This window comes from Gallus gallus, chromosome Z (assembly GCF_016699485.2).
Source record: "Gallus gallus isolate bGalGal1 chromosome Z, bGalGal1.mat.broiler.GRCg7b, whole genome shotgun sequence".
NCBI classification, from domain to species: domain Eukaryota; kingdom Metazoa; phylum Chordata; class Aves; order Galliformes; family Phasianidae; genus Gallus; species Gallus gallus.
The window spans coordinates 64,658,080-64,684,877 of NC_052572.1; the positions used below are offsets into that span (position 1 = coordinate 64,658,080).

The 26,798-nt window shown below is 37.2% G+C and overlaps 1 protein-coding gene across 2 annotated transcripts in view; it reads right to left on the reverse strand.

The window, feature by feature from the left end:
• Positions 1-409: 409 nt before the first annotated feature.
• Positions 410-26,798, reverse strand: part of MSH3 (mutS homolog 3) — a 117,361-nt gene continuing 90,972 nt past the window's right edge. For both annotated transcript variants that reach the window (XM_025144950.3, XM_025144949.3), the window contains exons 21-24: positions 7,052-7,238; positions 6,731-6,860; positions 4,324-4,498; positions 410-1,149 (exon numbers count right to left, since the gene is read on the reverse strand). In XM_025144950.3, coding sequence (XP_025000718.2) covers positions 1,041-1,149; positions 4,324-4,498; positions 6,731-6,860; positions 7,052-7,238 — 601 coding nt within the window. In that variant the 3' untranslated portion in view covers positions 410-1,040. The remainder of the gene's footprint in view (positions 1,150-4,323; positions 4,499-6,730; positions 6,861-7,051; positions 7,239-26,798) is intronic.

The following is a 26,798-nucleotide window of genomic DNA, read 5'->3' on the forward strand; positions in this document are numbered from 1 at the left end:
CAATTGCCTTAAAAATGACAAACCCCATTTTATTATTTTCTCCATAGCAAAACCTAGATATTTTATTTTACTGAAATTCTTTTCATTTAATAAAATACTTTTTTTTTTTTTAATATAACAAGCTATTTGCTAAGAATTAAGTACGTGAATGCTATTATTCATTTTCATAACAAGATGCTCCACTTAGTTGGATTTATAAAAAAAACATCAGTAATTTGGACACCAAATTCCTACGTGAAATTTCCTTAAAACTTGAAAATTGCAAAAAAAAAAAAAAAATCTATTTTTTCCAGCTTTATGCTGGGGATTTCAGTTGCATAGCTTGAATAACCCATTTCAGCTCTGGTTACCATATTTGGAGTAAAAAGGAAGTAGGCAGGGATGAGAATGAAGGAGAGGGAGGCAGAAATGCAGTCAGTGCATGTTTTGTGTTGCTGCTTTGAAAGTTACACACTGCATCATCGTTAATGTCATCAGTAGGAGTGAGACTCTCCCACCCAGCTGTGTAACACACACATTCTTAAACTCATTGTGTATATCAAACGTAAGGGGTGCTTTACATAAACAATTTAAAATGCATTAAAATGAGAAAAAAATCAGTTTATGTTATTTGTGCTTCCCATTTGCATATCAGTACAGCATAGTCAGGATTCAGTTACATTTTCACAATGCAGAGAACTATTTCAGTACAAATTGAAGTACAATAAAGTTAAAATCCATTATTTTATTTATAAAACATGTATCTAATAATTTACCAACATAATTTTCCATGTTTTCTATACATATTCTAAACTTAATCCAATACCGTTTTGCAATTAAGGAAGACACTTGAGGGAAGGAATATGGAGTGAGAAAATAATGATCAGAAAGTGGATGTGGATATAGGGCACCATATCACAGCACAGCATCTCTTATCTCTGGAAAAGCAGAGAAGCCAACTTAATGCACCTACAACGGCATATACGCTGACAGAACCTATTACTCTCCAGACTTATATTTTCTATCTGCAGTATCTTCCATCTTTAAGCATGATTTGAGGATTAAAAACTGTTCTTTCTTTCATCTCCAGGTTCACACATATTTCTCCATTTCTGTAGTTCCTGAGAATCATTTATTTTCCATGCTTCGGCAAAAGACTTCAGCTTTTTTCTGAGGGGAAAAAAAAAAGTCAGTCAGAATATGAACACACTTTTAAACTAAGAACATCACTCCTTGGAAAGCCTTAAAGTCACATACAAAATTTTATACACAGTCAAAAATAGCAGTCTGCATTGCTCAAAACGTTATATGATCTATAAGCAATCAATGAACATTTTCTTATATGTATTCCATCTATAGAGTAGTCAACAAAGTAATTTTACAAATAACTTATCGTACCAGATACAAAATCAAGATGAAATACAACACCCAGCAAGAGTGAATCATTAAAGTTTGCACATTTCTAGGAACTGTGCAAACGAGGAATCAATAAAAGGGGTAATACATTTCCAAAAGCACTGAGTACAGTCATCTTTCCTATTTTCTTTTCAAAACTTTTTCAATATCAGAAGCACTGATAAGCACTGTGACAAGTAAACAAGGCATTTAAAATGGGTTAACAGACATTCCTGATGACAAAGATGTCAAGACTGGATGGAATTACCCAGTGGATTTTCTTAAATAACATGAAAGTGATTTAAGAAAATAAGACAAGGCAGCTGGCCTGTGGCTGTTGTGACAGCACTTGTACACTGTTATGAACAGGTCTAACTTTGGCTCACATAATTTTTATGTCCTATCACTGATACACCACAGCAAAGCTCATACCCATTTTTAAATGTGTTAATGTATCTTTGGAGAGGAGGCACAGGAGAAAATGTTGAATCATAGAACGGTTGGGGTTGGAAGGGACCTCATGGATCATCTAGTTCCAATCCCCTGCGGTGGGCAGGGCTGCCAACTGATAGGTCAAGTGCTAGATCAAGCTGCCCAGGGCCCCCTCCTACCCGGCCTTGAACACCTTCAGGAATGGGGCATCCACAGCCTCTCTGGGCAGCCTGTGCCAGGGCCTCAGCACGTTCTGTGATAAAATGCCCCCTGATATCTAACCCAAATTTCCCCTCTCCTCATTTAAAGCTGTTCCCCTTTGTCCTATTACTATCAGACCATGTAAAAAGTTGATTTCCCTCCTGATTATAATCTCCCTTCAAACACTGCAAGGCTGCAGCGAGGTCTCCCCACAGCTTTCTCTTCCCAAGACTGAACAAGCCCAGCTTGTTCCCTCAGTGTCTCTTTGTAGGAGAAATGCTCCAGCCCTATGAGCATCTTGTGGTCCTCTCTGGACCCTCCCTGAAATCTCCACCTTATGGCAATAAAAAAAGTAAAGAAGAATAGAAAGAAGAATAGACAAAAGAGAATATAACTTTAACTACTTACATTGAACCAAAAAAAAAAAATTGCGTGATAGAGTGATTGTTAAGTCATCAGCCACATTTGGTGATCTCTGACTTGTCACTGACTGGAGCTCTGGGTTCACACAGGTGTATGTAGACCCCCCCAGAGTTCAAACAAGAATTTACACTGAAGGAACATGTAGATGTCCAACCCAGTGCTTCAGCAATGGCTGTGAGGATGAGCACCTCACCCTGTACACAGCCCTGTCTTTCACTCAAGAGGGAGGCGGAGGTGGTAACCTTCAGGTGGGGCTGGTGCTGTGGGCGGCAGGGCTGCAGCCTCACCCTGCTGCCTGAAGGAACCACCTCCTCCCTCCCATGCGTGTGCAGGTAGTACTGCCTGCTCTCCTCGTACACCAGGAAACTGAACCGGTATGGCAGAGAGTGAAGAAATGGCTTTCCCAGCTGGATTGAATCCGAAAAGCTGTGCACACTGGTGGGGCAGGAGGCTCGGGCAGGAGGCCGGGCTCAGGCCTCAGCCACCAGCCAGTGAAGGACCCACTGCAGACATGGATGACATATTTATTCCTTTTCTCCTTAAGAATAGCAGCAAACTGCACACCAAAAACTAAGATACGGATGGCAGCGTGCATACTGAAAAGCTGAAAAATGTCACACAATTAAGTCCCGTAATTACGCTTACCCACTCAGCCCTAGTCCTACCCTTACTGTGCACTGCAGATCAGTCTTCTAATTACATCATCACATACTATTTTCACTGCTCATAGGTTCTCTGTGCAGTTAACTACATTTTTGGCAGTGGAGGCATGCTAGGACTCTATTTCTGCCCTACGATTTTGACAGAATGGAAATTACACTGTCATATTCTATTACTTCTCTTCTAAATTGTATTACACAATACCTCTGGCCTTCCAGCTCACATTCTCACCTTTCTGGAAAATATTTCTTCTAGATCTAGAATCCTATATATCTTCTAGCAGAGTTATGGCATTGCTAGTAATTGGACATTTTACTTTTGTAAATTATGGAACAGTAGTCCCAACGAACAAAATCTACCACATTATTTTTCCCACAAACTGTCATGCATCTTACATGCAGTTTTATTTTAATTTTATTTTGCTTTCCTAGAAATGGATAAAAACCAGTGCTGAGCACTACATATTATTTAGCATCAAAAGAACTGCTTGCACCTACAAATAACTACTCAATTAAGTTTTCTTTTACAGAATTCTTGTACCATGATTAGCTAAGACCAACAGGCAACAAAGACCTTGATTTACTGTATTCCCAATGGACTACTTGGAAGTTCCTGATAGGACTTGCATTGAAAATAAAAACAACAAAAAAATGGTGGAAATGCATATGAGTACTATGCATCTATTTACATCTGAAATATGTACATAATGCTACAGGAATTAAAAAGGTGAGGCTATTTGACACACCTGAATTTTCCTGAATGGTTGAGTATGTGAGGCACACACATTCCTAAATGAAACCTGGTTCTCAAGGAAATAGTACAATCTCAACTTTCAGTAAAATCTGGTGTGTCTGGGGGGCATTTTAAAGATTTTAAAGAGATTTTGCATTTTTTAAAGAATAAGCTTGCTAGTATTTGCTCTAAGAAAAAAAAAAAAAAAAAAGATTATTCCCAGCTTTAGTTCAATGTGCTCTTGGTGTTTGTTTTTTTTTTCCAATCATGACCTAAGAGGGCAGCAATTAACCTCTGTCATAACAGCTAACTACAAAATCCAAAGTTTTAGTTAAAATTGATAGCATAATTTATCAAGTATTTTAGAAAGTTTTGTCTCACTTTCTCTTTCCTGAAGGAAAACTACATATGTAAAATGTATGGCTCATGGCTCTTTTTGATGTATATTCTGTGTAATGCTCTTCCATTCACATCTGGAAGAAACCTCTTAATTGTTCTCACCTCTTCACATTCACCAATCTCTCTAACTCCTTTGATTTGTGAGCTGCCTTCTTCAAGATTTCTTCAGGAATATCTGCCAATTTGGCAACATTTAGCCCATAGCTTCTTGCAGTGACTCCTTTAGTTATTTGGTAAAGAAAAGTGACAAATTCAGGATTCTCTTCCTCTTCAGATCCTAAAAAATGAAACAACAATCAGGGTCCCTCTGTTTTGTTTATAATGTGCAGTAGTCCAGTGTCTGAAATAGCAAAGAATTGGTTTTACTATCATTCATGCTTCCTGTGATATTAATTCCATTGAATAGATAAAAAATAAAGATGTTTCCTTGAGTTCACATTTTACTTGTACACAGTGAGTCTGAAAAAAATGTTCTACTATAGTTTTACCTGGTGTCTTATTAGACAGAAGTGTGTGCATATGTGTGTGTAAAACATAAAGAGTATTTGTATGTCAAGTTCATTAGTTATGCTGCAAGTAGGATATTACAGCTCATGTCTATGAAACAGAATAAAGGAAGTGTCCATAATCCTGCAGTCAAGAAGTCTGTCAGCACAGCACGGCAAAATGTTTGCTGCCTGCCAGCAGGCTAGGAGCTCCAGAAAATACTTATGGAAGCCCAAACATACAGACAGTGGATTCTTTTACTGTGAAAGTGAAGACTACATATGACCTGAAGGTTCAGGCCTTCAATAAATATTGAAAGGAAGAAGGCTGAAGCAACACATTACAAAATAAAGTACAGTGTTTCAGAAAACGATAAGGAACAGTTAAGTATTGAACATCATCTTAATTGCCTGAGAATACCAGGGATGAACAGTCAATTAATGAACTATCTGTGAAAAGATATGCTGATGCTCTTAACCGCAAACATCAGCACTACTAGATAGCGTTCAATTAAAGACAACAGTGCTTTGAACAGCCTGAGCTCCAGTTAACATGTATTTCAGGGATCCTTGCTTTTAAAATTAAACAGAATATAAAAGCCAAAATTTCCCTATAGATAAAACTCCATCTGAAGTTGAAGAGTTTCTGTGTGAGCACAGGTTTTAGAAAGTAACTTTTCTTTTAAACTTTCTAGTACGTTTAAAGAGGGACAGATTATTTTATTCATGTACAATATTTGATGGCAATACTAGACACCCCTGCCTGATTAGTTTACAACCTAAGCAGATAATACAACACTAAGAATGAATTATAGGGAAGATTAATGACAAACACCACGGCAATTTGAGAAATTAAAATAAAATAAAATAAAAAATAGAATTGATATAGAGAACATGGCAGTACTTTGCAAAATGGGAAAACCAGAATAAGAACAGAATTTTCAAATGTCTGAGTAAAGCTAACATCAGGAAAACAGCTGAAGAACTTTGTGTAGAAGAAAGTTCTAAAAGTTCTACATCACAAATCTGGTTTAAGTTTGGAAGCCATGTGAGTAAATAGACACAGTGGATTAACCCTATGTTGATTTTCAGAATGCTTTTGAGAAGTGTCCTGCATCAAATGCTCTTCTAAAAACCAAGCAGCCATGATCTACAAGGAGGGCCTTTGCCTTTGTAAATAACTGACTAGCAGACAGGTAATGCTAAGAGTCAGTTCTCACCGTGAGGGTAGACTGAGGAGAGGATCATCACGGCAGACAGAGCTGCTTACCTTATCCATTAGCAAATAGAGAAAAAGGGTAGGCAGTAAAGTGACAAACTGCACTGAAAATACTACCTAATTCACACCAACAGTGACAAGAAGAACCACTGTTACTCTTCTGCCTGATAAAAACAAAGGTGAATGAGATTAAGATAAGCATCATACAAAATTAGGCATGGGACTAAAACGGTACACAGAGATTATTCCTCTGTCCCTTTGAATTCAAGAACTGGGACCATCAACTGAAGCTACATGTTTCAAAACAGTCTCAAAATAAACAAGAGGAGGTGGTTCTTCCCATAATGCAATGTTCAGTTTTGGAGCTCTTTGACACAGTAGGATGAAGATGCTAAAAGTATACGTGGATAGAAAGGGAGACTGGACCTCATTAAAAACAAATCCAAAGATTCAAAAACAAACAACAACAACAACAACATCATACAGAAACCCCCCCAACCAGCAAATGTTTGCAGACAGTGGGATCTTTTAGAGAGAGCTGCCATATGTTTGATCCCTAATCCCTCCTCCCTAATCCTCTGTTATTTGGCTACCATGAGAAGCTGGATGCTAGGCTGGGTGAATCTTTGATCTGACCCAGCTCAGTCATCCTTGTATTAACTGTGAAAGAGAAATGATTATTTAGTTTTCAAGCCCCCAAAATTGACAGTACAGACTGATACTTCGGTGTGTGCAGTATGTAGCAGCTACTACAACTTCTGCCTCTGCCTGAAATGCCAGAATATTAGGTGAATTTATACTGTACCTTTCTGTTCAGCACTTTCTTCCTTATTCACCAAGAAAGCCATATGGTAATTACCAACTTTTCCTGGATACACATTTTCTAGCTCACAAACTGAAGGATAGTGGGTGACAAACAACGTTAGTGACTCCACCTACAATAAAGAGATTGACACAGAAGGTTTAATTTTTTTTTCAAACACAACAACATAGCACTGGTATTCTTCATACATAAGCCCTTGCACTGAGTTCTGACATAGCATGTTTCTACAGTAGTGGAACACAGACCATGTCAAAGCCAACCCACAAGAAAAGCGTTCACAAGCACATCAGATTGGCTACTTACATCTGTAATAAAATGTTCAAGTGTAGCATAAGCAATAGCAATTCCATCATGTGTGCTAGTTCCTCTTCCCAGTTCATCCAAAATGACTAGTGATCTTGAAGTTGCTCTTCTTATTATCTCAGCAGTATCTGTCAGTTCTTCCATAAAGGTACTTCGGCCTTTGTAAATGTTATCTGCAGCACCCATTCTGCATTGGGATATGAAGCAGATTAATTTATTGAGTTCAAGTAAGGGCCATATACAATGAAGAAAAGATCACGATCATGAAATCAGTTTGCTAAAAACCTCCTGCTGCAGGAGCAAAAAAAATAGGCAGAACATCCACCTTTCAGAACCAGCTTACAAAAAAGCCAGCAAGAGCACATAGCGTAGATGAGAGGACACTCTGAAGGACTGAATGGTCTGGAAAAAAACAGTTAGCATACCATTAAATAAAAGCTTGCATGCGTTTCTCAAGACATTAGTTTACGCAGACCCTGTGGTCTTCTGGGGGAGGTCAGACTCCAGCACGGAGTCTGTAAGGACAGCACGGAACTTTTCTGTGTCATCAATAATGCAGTCTCAAGGGAAGACAGTAGTATACTATCACAGACAGCAAATGCAGCATCTCAGGCCAACTACAGAAACCGGGGGAAAAAGAGAATGCAGACAAGTGGGTATTTCTTAGCATGGAATCCTTCCATGTTGAGAAGCTGCACAAAGTGGCCTGCTCTTCCCTTTAAAATGGACCCCAACAATCCAGACCTGTCAGCTCACTAGGACTCCAGCAGAGGTAGCTGTGAAATGGATTTTTATTTCCCCTTTGGTTTGACTATGTAATTTGTGTATTTATAAATGCTACACCTGCAGTTATCAAATAGTAGCACTCCCATGAAGTACAGTGGAAACTCATTTTCCCAGGTATTTGTGCATCCCGCAGATAAAGCAGTTAGGTGCTTCAAGCACTACAAAAATAATGATTTCTTCCAATTACAAACTTTAAGAGAATGATTTTTCTCCTCATCCATTTATGTAACTGTCCTTCAACTTACCTCCTCTGCTTGCCACACAAATGGGCATGCATGCACACACACATTCTGTCATGCCTCACACAACTCTTTCACTGCTCCTTCAGGTTCACATAATCTTCAGCCCCTGTATTCTGTTTCAAGTGGTGAAATCACAGTTTTCACCTCAGAAACCTGATAATAATTTACTGTATTTTTCTCTTCTTGTGCAGGTTTCCTTGCCTACTCAGTAACTACACTGTCTACCTGGAAGAAAGAACATTTCCTTCCTCCATATATGCTTTTCAATTACATTAATCACATCACAATGTCACTTCTGAGATAGCTTATCATTAGCAATCCACTGTGCAGAGCTGTAAAAATGGGTTTGTTCGCTCTCATCAGCCAACAATATAGTTACATACAAGCCACACTGATTTAAGGAAAACTGACTCACAGGCTTAACATATTACATTTTCAAATATAACAGTTGGCCACAATGGTATTTAAAGCCAATCAAAACCTGAAAGAGAATCCCAGTATAGCTTTTTTCTTTCAGTCTTTTGCGGCATCTCTCCAAAGTAATTGCTTTTGTTGCCTCCAGAAGCACTAGCAAAATTCTCATCATTTTATGAGTATCTTATAATTGTACGAGTAATTGACTACCAACACCACAGACTAACAGGTTGAACACTGTACAATTCTGCTTGCTATATATCCTCCAGTTCCTATCCTAAAAATTTTGCTTAGTGGCATATGTAACTTAACAATAAGCAAATCTTCAACTATAAATGTACTAATTTGGGTTGGAGATGGGCACTATGATGCAATGTGCACATCAAGTACTTTGGTACTCCTTAATGGATATGTGTTTGCATACATACACACACAGTGGGTATACTTACACTTATTCAAAAAAAAAAAAAAAAAAAGGTGATTTTGCACATAATTCAGTTAAATTAATTTAAAGTTTAATTAAATATATAATTCAGGATACTGAGAGGCTGTAAAATTAACATTTTATTACACCATTCAATACTGCAATCTCTTTAAATGCCTTAAATATGTACCAGGATGTTAAGAACTACAAACACACTGCTGAATTTCTCACCGTCCTATAACCTCCTTAGCAAATTTTCTGCTTTGGTTCAGACATCACATACCATTGCAAAATTAAACAATCCCCATTTATTGCATTGTAGCTCAGATCTACAGAGAAGAATATGAATTAAATCTGTTTTTAATGCTGTGAACTACAAATAAGTTTGCCAGACAGATAAATATTCTTCACGTCTACAAAATCCATGGATTTTATAGTCTATAAAATACTATAAAGTTACCATAGGTAACTTTAACCTTAGTTTCCAACCCCGGTATTACCAGTATTATTATTTTAGCATTTTTATTTGGCTTTTCATTCCAGAGACGGCACCTATTTAGCCAGTCAGTCTGTTCTGCACCTATGAAGATTACAGTGAGAGTGCTCAGTTATGTTTCTTTCTTGTATTGCATCACAGAGCCTTCAGAATCATTTAGTCATTTTGACTCTTAATTTGCATTTGTGAAAATAATTTTCAGAACTTCCTTGTTACATGCTTAAGATATAAACAGAAATGAATATTATCTTTATCTGGTATACACAAGACAGGGATCACCTGGAAAGAGTCCAGCGGAGGGGCACAATGATGATAAAGGGCCTCTTATGAGGAAAGGCTGAGCGACCCGGGTCTGTTCAGCCTTGAGAAGAGAAGACTCAGAGGGGATCTGATCAATGTCTGTGAATATTTAAGGTGCGGGAGGCAAAGAGATGAGGCCAGACTCTGTGTATGGCGACAGGACAGGGGGAAATGGCCACAAATATTGAGCATGGGAAGTTCCGCACAAACGTGCGTAAGGACTTCTTCATTGTAAGGGTGACAGAGAACTGGAACAGGCTGCCCAGAGAGGTGGTGGGGTCTCCTCCTCTGGAGATATTCAAGATCTGCCTGGATGCCTACCTGTGCAAACCGGTCTAGGGAGCCTGCTTTGCAGGGGGTTGGACTCGATGATCTCTGGAGTTACTTTGAGTTTATAGTTTAATGTTTATAACGTGTTTTGTCTCCTATGTGTTTTTATGCATCAAAACATTATGCCTTTTTAATTTTTTTTTTAATAACATTGAATGGAATTCAAATGACTTATTATCAGCTACTCTGCATGCTATATCAGGATGCTATCCTTCTGAAATTGTTAGGTTAGAAAAGTTTAAAAAACGGTTACAGATACTACTCTAAGTCTTCAAGTTGCCAGCACTTCCTTATTTGTTTTTCTTGTACATTTTGTTTTGTTTTGTTTTATCCTCCCCTAGCAAGGTACCTACATTGTGATCAGGTCTGTTTCTAAGTCTTATTTTTACACAGAAATAACCATTTGATTAGATTTATCACTACATTAGAAAACAATGCAGTGAAATATACCAAGAATAATAAATGGTCCTTACTACGGTGATACTGACATGTTATGCGTTATCCAAATTTTCTTTTCTTCCCTCTTTCCTAATTAAAAATATTAAAATATATATATATATATAAAAAGAGGGAAAAAAGCATACAATAAGACAGCCACAGAAGAAAACTATTAGAGCAAAAACACCACCACTCACCCTCGTTAGCTCTATCTGTTAAAACACCAGCTGCCGGAAGTGGTGATATAGTTCATATGAAAACTTCGATTTCTGCTATAGAATTTCTAACATCTACTTTCAGGAAAATTACTGCAGTCTGCCCACAAAGAACGTACAGACATCCAATGTGAAGAGTGCCTCTTTAGTGCTGGCAAGAGATCTATCACTTCTCTGCAAATGCAGTTTGGCTGGAAACCACTTGTTATAACGTCTCTGATAGCCACCCAAATTTTATAAAATTAAAACCTCTTCTTCTTATAATTTTCAACATATTTATTATGTAAAGAAAAAAATACTGGGAAGCATTTTCCCTTTTCAGCATTTGGCTTCAAGTGCTGAGGATTCTTGTCTAGAATCTCAGTAAAAAAGAACAGAGACACAGTGTTTACATCCATTAATTTTTTGAAAGATAAATTATGTGATAGGCGGTGCTAGCTGGCTTTACGTAGATCAGTTAGCTCTACATTAGAGGTCAGCTAGCTTAACCTGTATGTGACCCCGTGGAGGAAAAGATACTGATTTCATTTTTTTGTCAATAGCAGCATTTTGACCTGCTTTCCTGAGTCAACACATGCACACAACAGTGAACTTTTTCAGATCAAGTGCACACCATTTTGGGAAGGTATCCTATGGCATTTTGTCCTAAGGGGTTCTACGAAAGCTGAGAATTTGCTAATGATAAAATGTAAGACACCATTCAGAAATCCTTAGAATTAAAACAGCAGAATTGTTTTTCCTTTTATCCAAAGAATTTTTATGAATCCAGTATCCATTTAAAATTACTCTCAGCAGTCATGAACTCATACTGCACTTAGAGCCACTGCGTGGCTCTGAAAGTTACCTTCAAGTCTGGTGCTTTCAAACTTTTGATCAGTCGGTCAGGTCTAAGTCCTCTGACAGCCATTTGTGAAAAATTTGTATGGAGGGGGGAAATGAAGTTGAGGCAACTGAGCTCTTCTTGGAGACCCTTCACTCAGTGCTCTGCTCTCAAAAGCCAGAGTGTCCTGGAGAAGCATGCAGACTTGCAGACCAGAGATGGCTGACAGTGGTGTGTGACATTATTTTGGAATAAATAGCAGAGGTCCCCCAGAGAACAGCATCTGCCTTGCACTAGCAGCCCTGAGTTAAAAGTCACAATGTGTATATTAAACCTGCAGTGGCCCCAGTAAGACAGATGGCAGTAAAAAAGTGAACTCCTCAAGCAGAGAAATTCATCTGAAACTCAGAAGTTTCTACTTGAGGTTTTTTCCCGTGTTTTCTTTTAAAATAAGTTATCCAACATGCTGTGTGTTGATTTAGTCCTATAACAAAAAACACAGTATGGACCCCAAGTGTTCTAATGTTATTTTTGTGTTAGTCTGAATCCCTTGCAATACTTGTGAAAATGACCAAGCAGTGGTCCGAGGTCAACTGGTGGTAACAAAAAGCAACCAAGAAAACACGGAAGTTTAATTTTCCAGAAGTTCTACTTTCACATGGCTTCTAACATCCCAATGCCATTTTTCATTCCCAGTTTGTTAAATACTTCTTATTGAAGAAAAAAAGAAATGTAAGGTTTTTTCACCTGAACTGTAGAAAGGTGCTCTTGCCAAGAAGTTCATCCAACTAAAATACTTACTGGAGAAATGAGAACTGTTCCTATTACAGAATAACAAATCGAGTTAGTATAGTCTCCATAGATTGCCTTTGCAGTAACTGCAGCTCTCAAGAAAAGACATTCAGGTTTCTAGGCATGGTTTGATTTTCCAGGGATCAGAATTTGAAATCAGACTTCTACTCAGAATGTACTCGTAGTCAAATTATTTATTCATCAAGAACAACTAACACTATAACAGGATTACTCTTTTCTCTGAGATTATCTCGAATAGAAGATGTAGAATAACATGCTCTCAGCAACGACAAAGACATTCCTTCTCTGATTGAAAAAAACAAATAAAATATACTCATAATGTGACTTTACAATTTCACTCACTCTCTTCTCAAACAAAACCCTTCAAAATGTCACTTCAAAGCTCACTGTATTTGAATAGGTGTTATTTAAACTAAAATAACTATTCTGAAGAAAGAAAGGAATAGCTGGGGTGTTGCCTTAGAATTTATCCTCTGCTTGCATAGGGCTTTTCTCAGCAATATGTTTTTGATCAGCAACACAGTTGCTCCTTAAAAAAAACCCCACAAAAACAAAAAAAACTTCCTAACAACTGCTTCATATTCTTTTAATTTTTGCAGAAAACGCTCTTTCCAGCTGAAGTTTCTTACTTGGCCTCTGCACAAAGAAGTTGGAAAACTGTGAATAATTAACTGAAGATGTTTATGGGAACAGAAAACCTTGATATTGATCCTGATATGAATGGAAGAACACAACCATAATTTCATTTCAACATCTAGGCATAACTTCTCCCATTGTGCTAGGTTGTTAACCTTATGTTAGTCACCAAGCTATAAATTTAATTAATTGCTGTTTTAAGAAAGAAATTAATGGCAAGATTTAATACTAACACATTAACCTACGGGGCCATTTTCATACCCTTCTCATATTTCTCAAGAAAATACTGCAAAGAAAATAGAACACAGTTCTGACCTCTCAACATTTCAGATTCCTCATGTTAAAAATTGGTCTGCCAAGAAAATGAAAACAGATGTCTTAAACTGAGGACTGTCAGATTGACTACTCCTCTCCTACCAACACCAAATACCCAACACCACCAGCCACAACAATCATTCTGTTTTGCCCATGGCAGCAAATTGAAACCCTGAGTATTTTTGAAACACTCAGCCCACTAATGAGAATTTCACAGTGCTACTATATGAGTAACCCAAGTCACACATTCTAACTCCTGGCCTATTTCTATTTTACAGTGACAATTTATCTAGTAATCCTTAGAAGACGGCAAGCTTGCAAGAGTTCACTGGCAAGAAACTAATGCTTCACACTCCCCCACAGAGTACTGGTAAATCATTTACTTCATTTCCATCAATCTATTGCTTATTAAAAGAAAAACTGACAATAACAGAAATCATACAGAAATTTCAATTACAAAATTAAAAAAAAACCACACAAAAAGCTCTTATTCTAAGTATGACAAGATTCACTGTTTTCAGGATGGTTCTTATTTTTGTATTGTTCACAGACAGCTTCCAAAAAGCAAATATGTGTGAAATTACATGGACAACAGTGATAGAAATTTGGAAGGTGCTCATAATACAAACTTACTTACAGTCAACATGCATGTACACAGTCAACTGTTTCTACAACTGTTTATTAGCAAATTAAGTCAATATCCATGGTATGTTACCTAATTTAAAAGAGCAGTTTTTGAAAAGCATGCATTACACACTTAGTGTCAAAGTAACTTATTTTATAAATTGCTATTGAGGCATGATATTCTCAATCACTGACAAATTAATGAAACTAGTAAAACCTACAACCACTGGTCCAAACTGGTATTAATACTCAGTTTCACAATCGTTTTCATTGCTTTTTCCCAGCATCACTAGGTAACTGAAGTAGCTAAAACAAGTCACTACATAACGATAACTTGTCACCTTCTACATCTGATCAGTAATGGTGTGCTGCACATACTAACAGCCTACTATATTTGATTAGATCAATGTAACACATCAGCTTTCAAGACGTGAGCTGCAATGTTTTTGTGGTAAGACAGGGGAAATAAACATCCATGGATTGCAATGACATTCAACAGTTTTAAATGTTCATCAGCTGACTGAACCGGGCAGGACTGAGTTCAGAGGAGGCAATGCCAGCTTCATCAATACAATCACTGAATGACCAGAGAGAACGTCATTCTCTCGCTTCTGATGTTTTACAATGCAACAGAAATTCACCTGTTCTTGGGAAGAGCTTAAGCTAGGTTCCCCATTCAGGCAGTGTGCAGTGAAAGGCCAATACTCAAAGGAAAAGAAGTTTTGTGAAGGTCCCATTAAGGAATAATGTGACCTTGATTTCTCTGTAGGAAACATTTAGTTAATATGTAGTTAACAATATCTACATTTTATTGTTTGTCAAGAGAAAGAACAGATTAAGAATACTACCAAAATAGTGTTTATTTGCAAGACATCAGTGTCAGCCCAAAGAAACTGAAAAAAATGACGAAGACAGAAGACACAACTTTAAAACACGCATAGGTTTACACTTCCTACTCTTGGATTTCACTGAGGGAACTCAAGGTAATTAAGTTAATGTGCACATGTAGCTGAAGGATTGAGGCCAAGGGAGGATTAAAAAGCAGGAACTATAGCAACAGACCAGGGACAATAGCTGAAGCATTCGGCAGAAGTGAACTTTTCCCCTTTAGACCTGTGGATGCTACAGAAAATCCTGTTCAAATCGTGACTAGGTTAAATTCTAGCCTTGTTCAGTTGTAGAAAGGTAGGTGCCACTATTCCAGGAAAGAAGCTTCAACCTGACTGTAAAACAGCTGGTCAATTTCACAGGTATTTTTTTTTCCTTTTTTTCCCCCCTCCATATACCATTATAATCCTATCGGTTTCTTTTCAAGGACAGTGCAATATGCAGCATACCTTTTTTGATCAATCTTCCTATATATGTAAATAACTGCCTTTTATTGGCTTAAAAGAATTTTCAAAGTTGATTTAAACCCCTGCAAATGAAAGTTATTCACTCTTACACATTTTACCAAATACCAGATATGTTTTGTTAAATACACCATTATTACTTGTGTATGAGATACAGACCAAATACATGTTACTATGAAATGAACACAGACATGACGCTTAACTAGCTATCAATATATATGGAGCACTGCTTAATTTCTCTCTGTAGAGTTACGTTACACTGCTAGATGTAGCTGCAGTTCAAAAGCACTCGAGATAGCCAAGATAAAACTTTTCTAGAAAAACAAAACAAAATCATTTTTATTTGAACAACACTAACTACAACTTCTACTCATTCTCTTCTTTTTCTCCACATGATAGAAAATGGATGCAAAGAATGCAATACAACCCCTTTCTTTTCCCTCAAATCTGAGAATAATTTACCCCAGAAGTGTAATTATATGAATGCAAGCATAAATGAAAAGCTTAAGTCATTTTTGTTATTCTGGCAATAAACACATTACAATTAAGCAAGAGCAAAATGAAACAAATTACTGTGCTCCAAAGAAGTAATACTTCTGGAAATTACTTTTGGGTCTTGACAACTAACAAGTTCTGTTGGTATAACTCTCACTGATGCTTTTCAGAGTAATACAGTCACTAAAACAACACTTATTGAGCATATCCACACAGAAAACTTTGGTGTGAACTTCTCAGTCACTTGGGATTGTTTATTAAGAATGGTTCCCTACTGTTCTGCAGATGCACAATTTGTGTGTACAGAAAACATAATGAACATCACCACTTTTAAATACAGTGGAGTGAAAAGATGCCTCTGTTCTGACATTTTCTGACCCTTATCTTTCAGAGGCTAACTGCACACACACACTGAGAATCTAGTTTCTTCAAAGGAAAATCCAAATTCCTAAAATTTAAACATTTATTTTTAAGTGAAAAATCTAAAAAATTATAATAAAGCTTCAGTAAAACTTTTGGCCAAAATCAGGCAGCATACAGACAATTAGCTCTGCCATATGATTAGCTCCTCCATAGGTTCTCTTCAGCATTCTCAGGCAATTTCTGTATTACAAAGGATGCCTGCAGACTGCCCTGCTAGCCACTACTGTCACCTCAAAAATGGAATTTCACAGCTAATATTTTATGATAAATATATGAAGACACTGACTAGCTGAATCCTTATGCCAGGTTTTGCGATCTGATATTTCTAGGACTGACAGTAAGACTAATCTCCAATAATCCTACCCTGTAAGCCTTGAAGAAATCAATAAAGCTTAATAAAGCAATAAATGCAGCCAAGGAATTTTGGAGATTGGTAACAGGTCTTTTGAGTTAAGGACAACAAAGTTCATAACGTGATATAAAAACAAAAGGTTATAGGCTGTTCTGGCAAAATACTGCAGAGACTGCCGTAAAGGACAACTTCTTATTAAATATGTGAACACACATAATCTATGCCACTCCATCCTAGTGATCTAATTCATTTCTGAGGCTGTGACCAGCAAAAGGAGAATTCAGAGAAAGGCACGGCAATCCTGTCATGGTAATAATGCTGAAACATAAGAGAAAAAAAAAGTACCTTTCTTTAAGTCACATATACATGAACTCATGTATAATTCCAAAGCATACCTTATTTCTGCTTGAAGGTTATTAGCAAAAAGCAATCAATTTAGCTCCCTAGGGGTGAAAAGCAGTAACATCATATTCCACTCAGAACAAAAGACTAAAATCAAGATGGGGGAGGCCCATTTAAAGCTTAAAAGCTCTCCAAGTCTTTCCTACATGCTGATAACTATTTTAAAATGCTATCAGCCTGCTTCCCCTTCAACAATCAAGGTTAAGTGCACAGTGCTGATCTGGATGAAGGATCCAGTTCTTTCTACTTAGTGAAATCACTAGGTAGAAAGAGACTTCTAATGTAGGGTGTTTCTAAACCTGGGCACTCTCTTTGCACATAATGCTCACCCATGAAGCAAACAATGAGTAAATGGCAAAGAAGAAAACAGACTGAATTCTGATTGTAACAAACTGCTCTGTTTTTCAACCATTACTTGCCTATCACTGTGAAAGTAGCACAACTTCTGCTGTGAAGCTCTGAAAAAAATGGAATTTTTATTTACCATATAGAATAAACATCAGTGACTTTTTTTCCCTGTCTTCTCTTGTGCTGCCTTTCACTGATCAACTGGTGAAACTGGAATGATATAAAGAGCAACATTATTTGCCCAAGTACAAAAAGCTGTGAAGTTTTGGCAGGTATGCCAATGGAACACTCATTTCCATTAATATTGACAAGCCCTATTTCATTTTCATTCTTATGTGATTGACTTCAGGTTTCAATGTATTGTGAAAAGTACCTGGAAAACATCCTCCATTCAATTTCTGCTCTGATGGAAACATTTTCTGTTCCCTCGTTCATATACCATACTCTGCTGTGCTTTCCAGTTTTCTCAAGATTTCTTACAAAATATACTTTGAACAAGCCTTGCAACATTTAGGCTGTTAAAGTAAATCATGCAATTTTAAATACCATTCAAACTTTAATGATAGTGACATTCCAATGAAGGAAATTAAAAATAAATACAAACATCCAAAATTGATTGCCCAAATGTTTGCAGGTGCTAATAAAGTATTTGCTTTCCATCATTACTTTTACCTGTACCAAAATTTGTAATGATGCCATAAATATGTACATTTTATCTTGTTAAAAAAAATTGTTTGTTTAGAGAGAAAATAAAGAGTTTGCCTACTAGTTTCTTCCAACTCCATACACTTGATGAAATAGTAATACGAGACTGACAAGTTGTCAGAATTAAATAGCTGTTACAGTCTTTCAGGAGGTAGCACACAAATTTCCTTTGTAAAGAGCCTGACCTTTTTTTGAAAGTCAACTCCATCATTTAGTGATCAGACAGACATTTTGCATAAAACACACGGGAAAGAAAAAAACTGCAGTATGTCCAATGAAGATTCGTCAAAGAAAAGTGGATTTAAAAGGCCTGGATTTTATGTTTTGGGTTTGTTTTTTTTTTTTTAGTTCACTTTGAATAAATGTTTCATCACGAAACTCTCAGTTTTAACAGCTTTCTTTCCAGATTATCATGTCTCATCTTCTGGACCACGCCAAAGAAAAATTAAGTCTGTGAGATCTCAAGACAACTGCAGTTATTCCTAAAGATCCCTTGACTATATACAAATTTAAGAATTTGCCACACTAGCCAAAGTTCTGTTTTCTAAATCGCTCGTGGGTGGAATAAGCCGGCCATTCTCCTATACAGGAGAGCAATATGCCAGTCAGTAGCTGAGCTTGGTTTGTTTTTCCATCTGAGCAGAGTGATAGTCATGCTTTTCTGTACACAGTAAGAAGTCTTGACAGAGAAAACATATTATCTGTGTGCTCTCAAGTTCTCTGCATCTCAAGTTTGTGCTTTGCAACTGATGATCATGCCACTAACAATACATGAGATCCTTCCATCACAAGAAGTGGAAACAAACAGAATACAGCAATAGGACAGACTTCTCACACACATCTTTGTACAGATACTTGCAGTCTTGCAGGGGTTATACAGGCAGGTTATGTGAACAGGCCAAAGGCTGCAGTCACAAACTTTCCCTATTTCCTGGCCAATAAATTCACTTTTATGTGCCAATTCTTACAACATAAAGACAATACTTGTGAAAGCATCTGCAATGGCTCTAGTGCCTTAGGCAAAAAAAAAAAAAAAAAAAAAGTTACTTCAGTATATACAAATGCTCTTTCATCTTCAGGTATATGCAGTGTGGATCCCATTGCACGTTACTGGCATGGATCCTTTAGCTCCCTGAATGATGAAGATGAGAAGCGTCAGCCACATCACTTATGGAGAGATACAACTACTGCTTTTTCAGATCTAACATCAAGTTCACACCCATGTGAGTGTACAATTCTCACAAATTTACATAAAATAGCCCACAGGTCAGATTTGCAGGTTTCTGAATCCACTGAAGATAGTATCAGCAGCAGCAAGCCTTTACAGGCAGCAAGGGAAGTACTGTCACCAGTGGCAAGAGCAGCGCAATGCACTGAGTTATGCATTTTGAGAGACACTGTGATGAAATATCTTGGCCTTCAAAACAACCTCGTACTGACAAAAAGTTAAATTCAGTGTCACCATGTTAAGCAAGGTGTATGTAGCAACGATGCCAATTCATCCTTAGATGGGAGTGCACAGTGTAAGTTGACTGTCTGATTTGTACAAAGGGTTGAAAACATTGTTGCCCACATTTTGGAAAGAACATGGTGGACAAAAGGAGATTTCTTTTTTTATCTATTCTGTTTCTCAAAAGAGAAATAAAGGTTGTCTGGTCAGCACTACTGGGGTGCTTCTAAGTGCCACTTGTGATGTTGCAATAAATCTGTCTCACTGGGATAGAAAAGCCAGGTTGGAGCGACAGTCCAGTGTAGGGCAGTCTGGCACTACCTCCACCAAAAGAGAATAACGTGGGATGTCTTTTCCTGGGTAGATGCAGCCTATTCAGATGTTGATCTAGACTTTACAGAGACTGGACAGATTAGGGTGTAAGTACCAGCCTGTCAATTATATCACTACATTTAACAGGTTGTGAAGATATCATTGATACTGACGTGGATAGATCCTCAAATCCAATTTTCTACAGCAGGAGATGATCTTCAATTGGTGAGTCTCTCAGTAACCATGCTGTCATTTGCAGAGATTACAGTTCCCTCCCTTTACTGAATCCATTGCTAAACTCAGAATCATCTTTCCTTAGCAAGGTCCATATTTGGAACTGCACCCCAGGGGCCGGAATTGCATAAAATGAACTGACTGAGGCCCAAAGAAGACAGAACTCACTCTTGCAGCGTTGGATGAGGCTGCCAGTTCTCAACCAATGGAGAAAATATATTTTCATCTCCCTATTCTCTCTCTTTATATACCCAAAGATCACAAAAGTTGAGAAAAGTTTCTTGTGCTTGAAGGGCAATGACGTGAGTCTCTGAGCTGGGGTCTGAAAACAGCTTACAGAGGCAACTCCAAGACGCACATGTACTGAAGTACACAAAGTACTGAAGTACATATTAGTACCTCAGTGTGACACAGCTTTAGCTGAATCAATAAGAACCACCAGCTCACTGCATTAGGTCAGCCTAATTTATACGGCTCTGCAACTTTGTCATGCCATACAGGGACATGAGGATCAGCTGCCTGAAGATAATTGTACTCTGGTTTTACTTGCGTGAACAACTATTAGGCTTTTTCAAAATTATTACACAAGATAAAGAGACAGACAAGAAAACACTTAAACAGCTATGTAACTGAAAATCTTGAATCTACCTGATCTGGTGTTCACTTGCAGCCATGTCTGTCTGAAAGACCCTGCAAATAGACATGTGAGTACAGTCTAGAATAATTAAATCTTCCCTCCTGCACTGAGGTGAGAAATGACCAGCTGTTTTCATATTTTCTGAAATACAGCAGAATTTAATGATCTCCTAGCTATAGACCTAGGAATCAAGAATGCCCTTCATCTTAAAAAAAAAAAAAAAAAAAAAAAAAACAGATCTAAATCACCTGTTACAGGGATAAAATGTAGGACAGAGTCCTGTATACCACAATACATATCATGTGATGTGCAGTCTATACCAAGATAATTGCCTTGAAGTGCTAGCAACCTGCATGTCTTACATAAAACAAAAGAAATTAAACTGCTGCTTATCTAAGCTACCTACAGCTATCATTTAATAACGTGTATTGCCAACCTCCTGCACTCCTAAGTTTTCTTAATATACTTTCTTTGATGTCTGAAACTCAATTTCTTTGCCATCCTGAGGATTAAAGACAGTAAACAGAAAGAAAGTTCTTTGTGAAAGAGAGAAAGTGCATGGGTGTGTAATCTACACACATCTCTCTGATGCTGCTTTCTATTCCTGTAGCCTTTAAGCATGTAGTGCCTATTCTGCAAGAGGCAGTTTTGAAATGCAATTGAAGCACTGTGCAGAATACTAGGTCAGACAACTAAAGCTGCCCTTTAAATACTATGCCCAGCTTGGCTCATGATGTAAAAATCTCAGTGGAACATGCATGTCCCTCTAATGTGACTGTGCATACTAATGTGTGACCACTGGAAAAAATGAAACAGCTTTCATACTAATGCAACAAGAGAAAGCTTGATAGTAAGTATGCTAAAAAGGAAATTCTTTTGCTCCTTACCATTTCCTAGAGTTGGCAGCTGTCTTCTTAGAAGTATTCTTTCTACTGGCAGCTTATGATTTCAATAAATTAATTCCTGAGATTTTGAATACAAAGTCTTCAGTAGTTTGGACTATTAATTAGTTTGCTTATTTCATCTTCTACCTTCAAATTGTTATAATATTCTTTGTCTCGCTCTCTCAATTTTGAAAACTGACTCTTACAAAGAGCTACTGGAACCTACAGTGACCTACAGAAAGTGGATTAAATGTTTCTAGCCGTAAGAAATTATTTCAATAATGGATCAAGTGGGGCCTCTTTATAGGTCAGGTTCCCTCAGCAGCTGAACACTCTCTCTTCTCCCTACTCTATTAGGTTAACAGAATTTCTTTCATTAGTTCCTCTATTTGTACGTGTCCACGCCTGCTTTGTCATTCTACAAAACACACACAGAGAAATATTAAATTAGTTTCAATGTCTAAGAAACTAAATCAGTAGAAAAACTAACACAAATGGAAGGTGAATTTAAAAGAAAAATTGAACCCATTTACTGCACGAAGAACTATGAATGTGAACTTTTAAACATATCGGACAATTTAACACTCAATCCCATTAAAAGTCAATGTACTTTGGACAGTGACCTTTACAAAACTCTTCTAAAATTCCTAACTATGATGAAATTGATTAAGTGAAATTCTATGAGTAAATGCTGTTTGAAAACATTATCCTTTCTGAAAACAAACAAACAAACAAACACCTACAGAACATCCCCTGAAGACGATGTCCTCCTCATTACTTATCTGTCCCTTAAGTGCACAACAGAAGATCTGAAAAGTAGTAACTGAGTGTGTACAAACAGCTTTCACATAGCTTGATTCATCATGAAATGACTATGAATATGTGGAATTTCAAGTGAGAGATTTATTCAAACACTTCTCGTATAAAATACATAAATTCATCCAAATACAGCTTTAAGTAAACACAAAGAAATACAGAGAACTAAATATAACACAGACTTTTTACTCCGTATTTCACAGTTTCTCCACATCCTTTTGGTGGGATGAGGACCAAAGCACTGCAGTGGAAGTAACAAGACTGTTTTTACAAATATGAAATGGTCAAATCTGGGGATAATCCACAGGAACGCTCAGAGACTTACTTAAAAAGTAGTAAAAGAGAACAAGAGACTGAAAGAAATTCCTCTCACCCCTCAAAGTTTTCAATTAACAGACTGGTAATAGCAGATCATCTGGGTTTAGAGGCATTATGCACTGAAAGGATCTCTCCTTTTCCTCCTCTTTAGAAGGAAATACAGTTCTACTCTGTATTTTGCCTGTACACCAGGTAATGAAGATTAATCATTTCTATTTTCACTGTATCTCTAAGCAAGACATTTCCTTTAAACTACATTTTTTGCAGCTTTAAAAGGCTTAATAGAATGTAGTATTTAAAGTCAATTTAGAGATGCTATAATACATAAATACTAAATATATCCAAAGGAATAACCATAGAAGCAACCTTTCAATCTCCATGGAAACCTTGCTTAAAACACAATATATAAAACCTAAATGAATGGTAATCTCTTAAACCTATATAAATTCACTCTTGGAAGATGCAGTCTACAAACAAAAAAGATATTGCAATTTAAAGCCTCCGTATTCAAAACAATTTAGCAAGAAGCAGAACTGCTGATGCTCCTGATGCACAGAACTTCTCATAGAGTCAGCCTGTAAAGCACCCCTCACAGCAGGAGTGCTGTGCTAATAGCAGAATCTAGAAAACAACACACCATGGCAGTGATGAAAATAACTTGGAAACTGACATCTTTCTGTGCAATGTTTTCAAAAGATTAAAAATATATCAAAGTTATCAACAACAAAATGCCGTTTTCCAGTGAGATATCTGTGGCCTGAGGTGGCAGTGAAGAAAGGCTGTCTACATAACTCCATCCTATTACAACAATAGCAACAGAAAACAAAATAAAAAAGCTCAACTGAGGGTGAATTGCAGAAAGAGCATGAAGAGAGATCTCTTCAAGCTCATCCCCTACCAGAAGAGAGCTCTTCGCAAAAGCTGAGACCTTACAAATATAAGGTCTACCAGTCACAGCATTAAAGAAACTATGTAGGAGATGGCATGTGGTATCTGAATTTATTATTTCTTTCCTCCAACCAAACATTACAATAGATAAAATAGTTATTTCCTAGGGTTAAAAAAATATTATGGATGAAACACCATGTTAACCTGTCCTGACAAACTTGCATATTTTAAGACATTTCCAGAACTCAGAAGAAAAAAAATAAGTAAGATGTCTGCTTCGTTGACAGTCTCTGTACAACTTGAGCCTCTGAGCTGTAGAATCTAGAAGCTCATGCATATGGTAAAATGAGGAAGAAGTTAGGCAAAGACTAGACTGGGCACTAAAGACCACTTTTTGGCTACTGAACATCATGATGGGACAGAAAAAGCAACGAGAAACCATCCATGCAGGGAATACAGATGATCATTACTTGGATACATAAAGCTAGGAAGGCCACTGTGCTCCACAGGCAGAAGAAAAATCATGAAAGAAATCTCCTAAACATTTGTCCTGGAAGGAAAACTAAGGCCATCTGAACTAACGTCCTGTAAATTCATTGTAGAAGGATAATACTGGTCCCAACAGTAACACTCATTCTCTTAATTTTTATTAAAAAGAAGAGAAAGGTTTAAATATGCACAATTCCACTGATTACCTTCTACAAAAGACCAATGAATATCCTGAGTTTGAATATCCAAATCATAGAACAGTTTGGTTTGGAAGAGACCTTTAAGATCATATAGTTCCAACCCCCTGCTATAGGCAGGAAAACTGCCTCTAGACCAGGTTGCTCAAAGCCCCATCCAGTCTGGCCTTGAATGCTTTCAGGGAGGGGGCATCCACAGCATCACTGGGCCACCTGTTCCAGTGTCTCACTACCCTCACAGTAAAGAATTTCTTCCTAATATCTAGTCTAAATCTCCCTTTTTCCAGTTTAAAACCATTTCCCCTTGTTGTGTCACTACATGACCTTATAAAAAGTCCCTCCCCAGCTTTCCTGTGAGCCCCCTTCAGGTTGGGGCTGCTACAAGGTCCCCCTAGAGCCTTCTCTTCTCCAGGCTGAACAGCCCCAGCTCTCTCAGATTGTCCTCGTAGAGATGTTCCAGCCCTCTGATCATCTTCACAGCTCTCCTCTGGACCCACTCAAGCAGCTCCATGTCCTCCTTGTGTTGGGCCTCCAGAACTGGATCCAAGTAGGGTTTCATGAGAGCAGAGTAGAGAGGCAGAATGACCTCCCTCGACCTGCTGGTCACATTTCTCTTGATACAACCCAGGATACAGTTGGCCTTCTGGGCTATAAACACACATTACCTGCTCATGTTGAGTCTTTCATCAACTGACACTCCCAAATCCTTCTGCTCAGGGCTGCTCTCAAGCCATTCTCCACTGAATTTGTATTTGCACTTGGGATTGCCCTGACTCAGATGCAAGACCATGCACTTCTCGTAAACCGACATTTTTGCTTCCTGTTTATTCTCATGCTAACCATGTAACAACTGCATTACTATTTCTATGAGTAATATATTTTCAGTTCATTGTTGATTAATTTTAAGCCAATTAGTTTATTCAATTACCAGTGCAATGACAAGAATTTAAATAATTAGTATACTCATCTAGTGTTCCTATTTCAATTTTGACACATCTCACATTGATTAAAGAACAGCATATCCAGCTGAGAATCCACAGCTAATTTAGACATGGAAAAATAAATAATTAAAAAAAAATTAAAAATCACTCAGAGGATTAAGATCTGACTGGCTCCAAATTAAGTGGTTTGAAACCTCACAGCCAGAAGGTGACTTGCTCTAATCACTTTTGGCTCGAAATCAAGAAGCATAAGGTAGCCTGGTTGAAGAGAAAAGCTTACCAGAACAGATGCAAAAATACCCACTACACAGAGAAAAGCTGCGTGGAATCAGAGAAATACACTGGGAATGGGTGAAACTTGGATATTCAAGGATTTCACACTACAGAGGACAAGAAACAATTTGTTCACTTGCTAGCGGGCACATAACAAAATGGCTAGTGACCAAATCAATCTTTCTCTATCTTTCTGCTGAAAAAAACATGCTGTAGTGACAGTCAAACATCAGAGGAAATGGGATAGTGAGCTTAAAAGAAATAGATTTATGCTCTTATGGTTAGAAATTGAGTTAGTGTGAACACAGAAGGGTACTCTATGCTCATCTGAAAACAGAGGAGACAAAAATAACTTTCCAGTTGTTAGCAAACTGTTTTTGCTGTAAAATAAATTACATCTTATGTATCACTACATTCACTCAGAAGTGCTTGTTCAATCAACCAGTCAATTACTTTCAATATAAGTTGAGGAAAAAAAGGTACCTATTTTGAATATTCAGCTCCAATTAATTTTGGAGCAATAATGCAATTTCTTTTTTAATTCGTTCAACTGTGTAGCACTGAAGTGCATTAAAGCACAATTTTGTTCATTTTTTAAAATGACACTGTGATGCACAAGAACACAACATCTTTATATGATGAAGCAACCCCATATGAGCAATATTTCAAATTCTCTGTTAAATGTTAACTCTGAAGTGCACTCTACTATAACATTTCAGGAAAGATAATTCTACCACAAATAATACTAATCTTTATGAAACTTGGGATAATAAATAATTATCCAGCTAAAATGGTATCATGAACACAGAACTTTAGCTGATTAAAATAGAAAAGAGGAAGGAAACAGAGACTGGATAATCCACAGTAATACTTGACTATAAAAAAAAGTTAGTGTAGACTGCACTAGTAATCCTTAAAATTTATTCAGCTTTATTTTAAATATGAGACTGATACTTGCCAAGTGAAATGAACTCCCATTAACTCATTGTATAAAAGATATACATCGAGTAATGCATACTTAAGTCTGATAGTACAGGCAAGAGAATATAAGCAGGCCCAAATTCTCAGTCCCAAAAATTGGAAGTATGTATGACTAGTCTGCACAGCAAAACTGCAACATGATTTTCAGAAGTGGCAGCATTCATATTAGGGTAAACATCAATTGGGTATCACACAATACTTGGCTGAGATGTCCATTCAGACAGATGAAGTTAAACGTCTGAATCTTAATAAAGACATAAGCATTAACAGTCTTATCCTTTAAAGACTCAAAGATTCCAAAACTGTTACTGTATCTGTAATATGATATAATATCTATATTATGTATTATATGTATGATATATCTGTAATATGATATAATGTATCTGTACAGTAACTG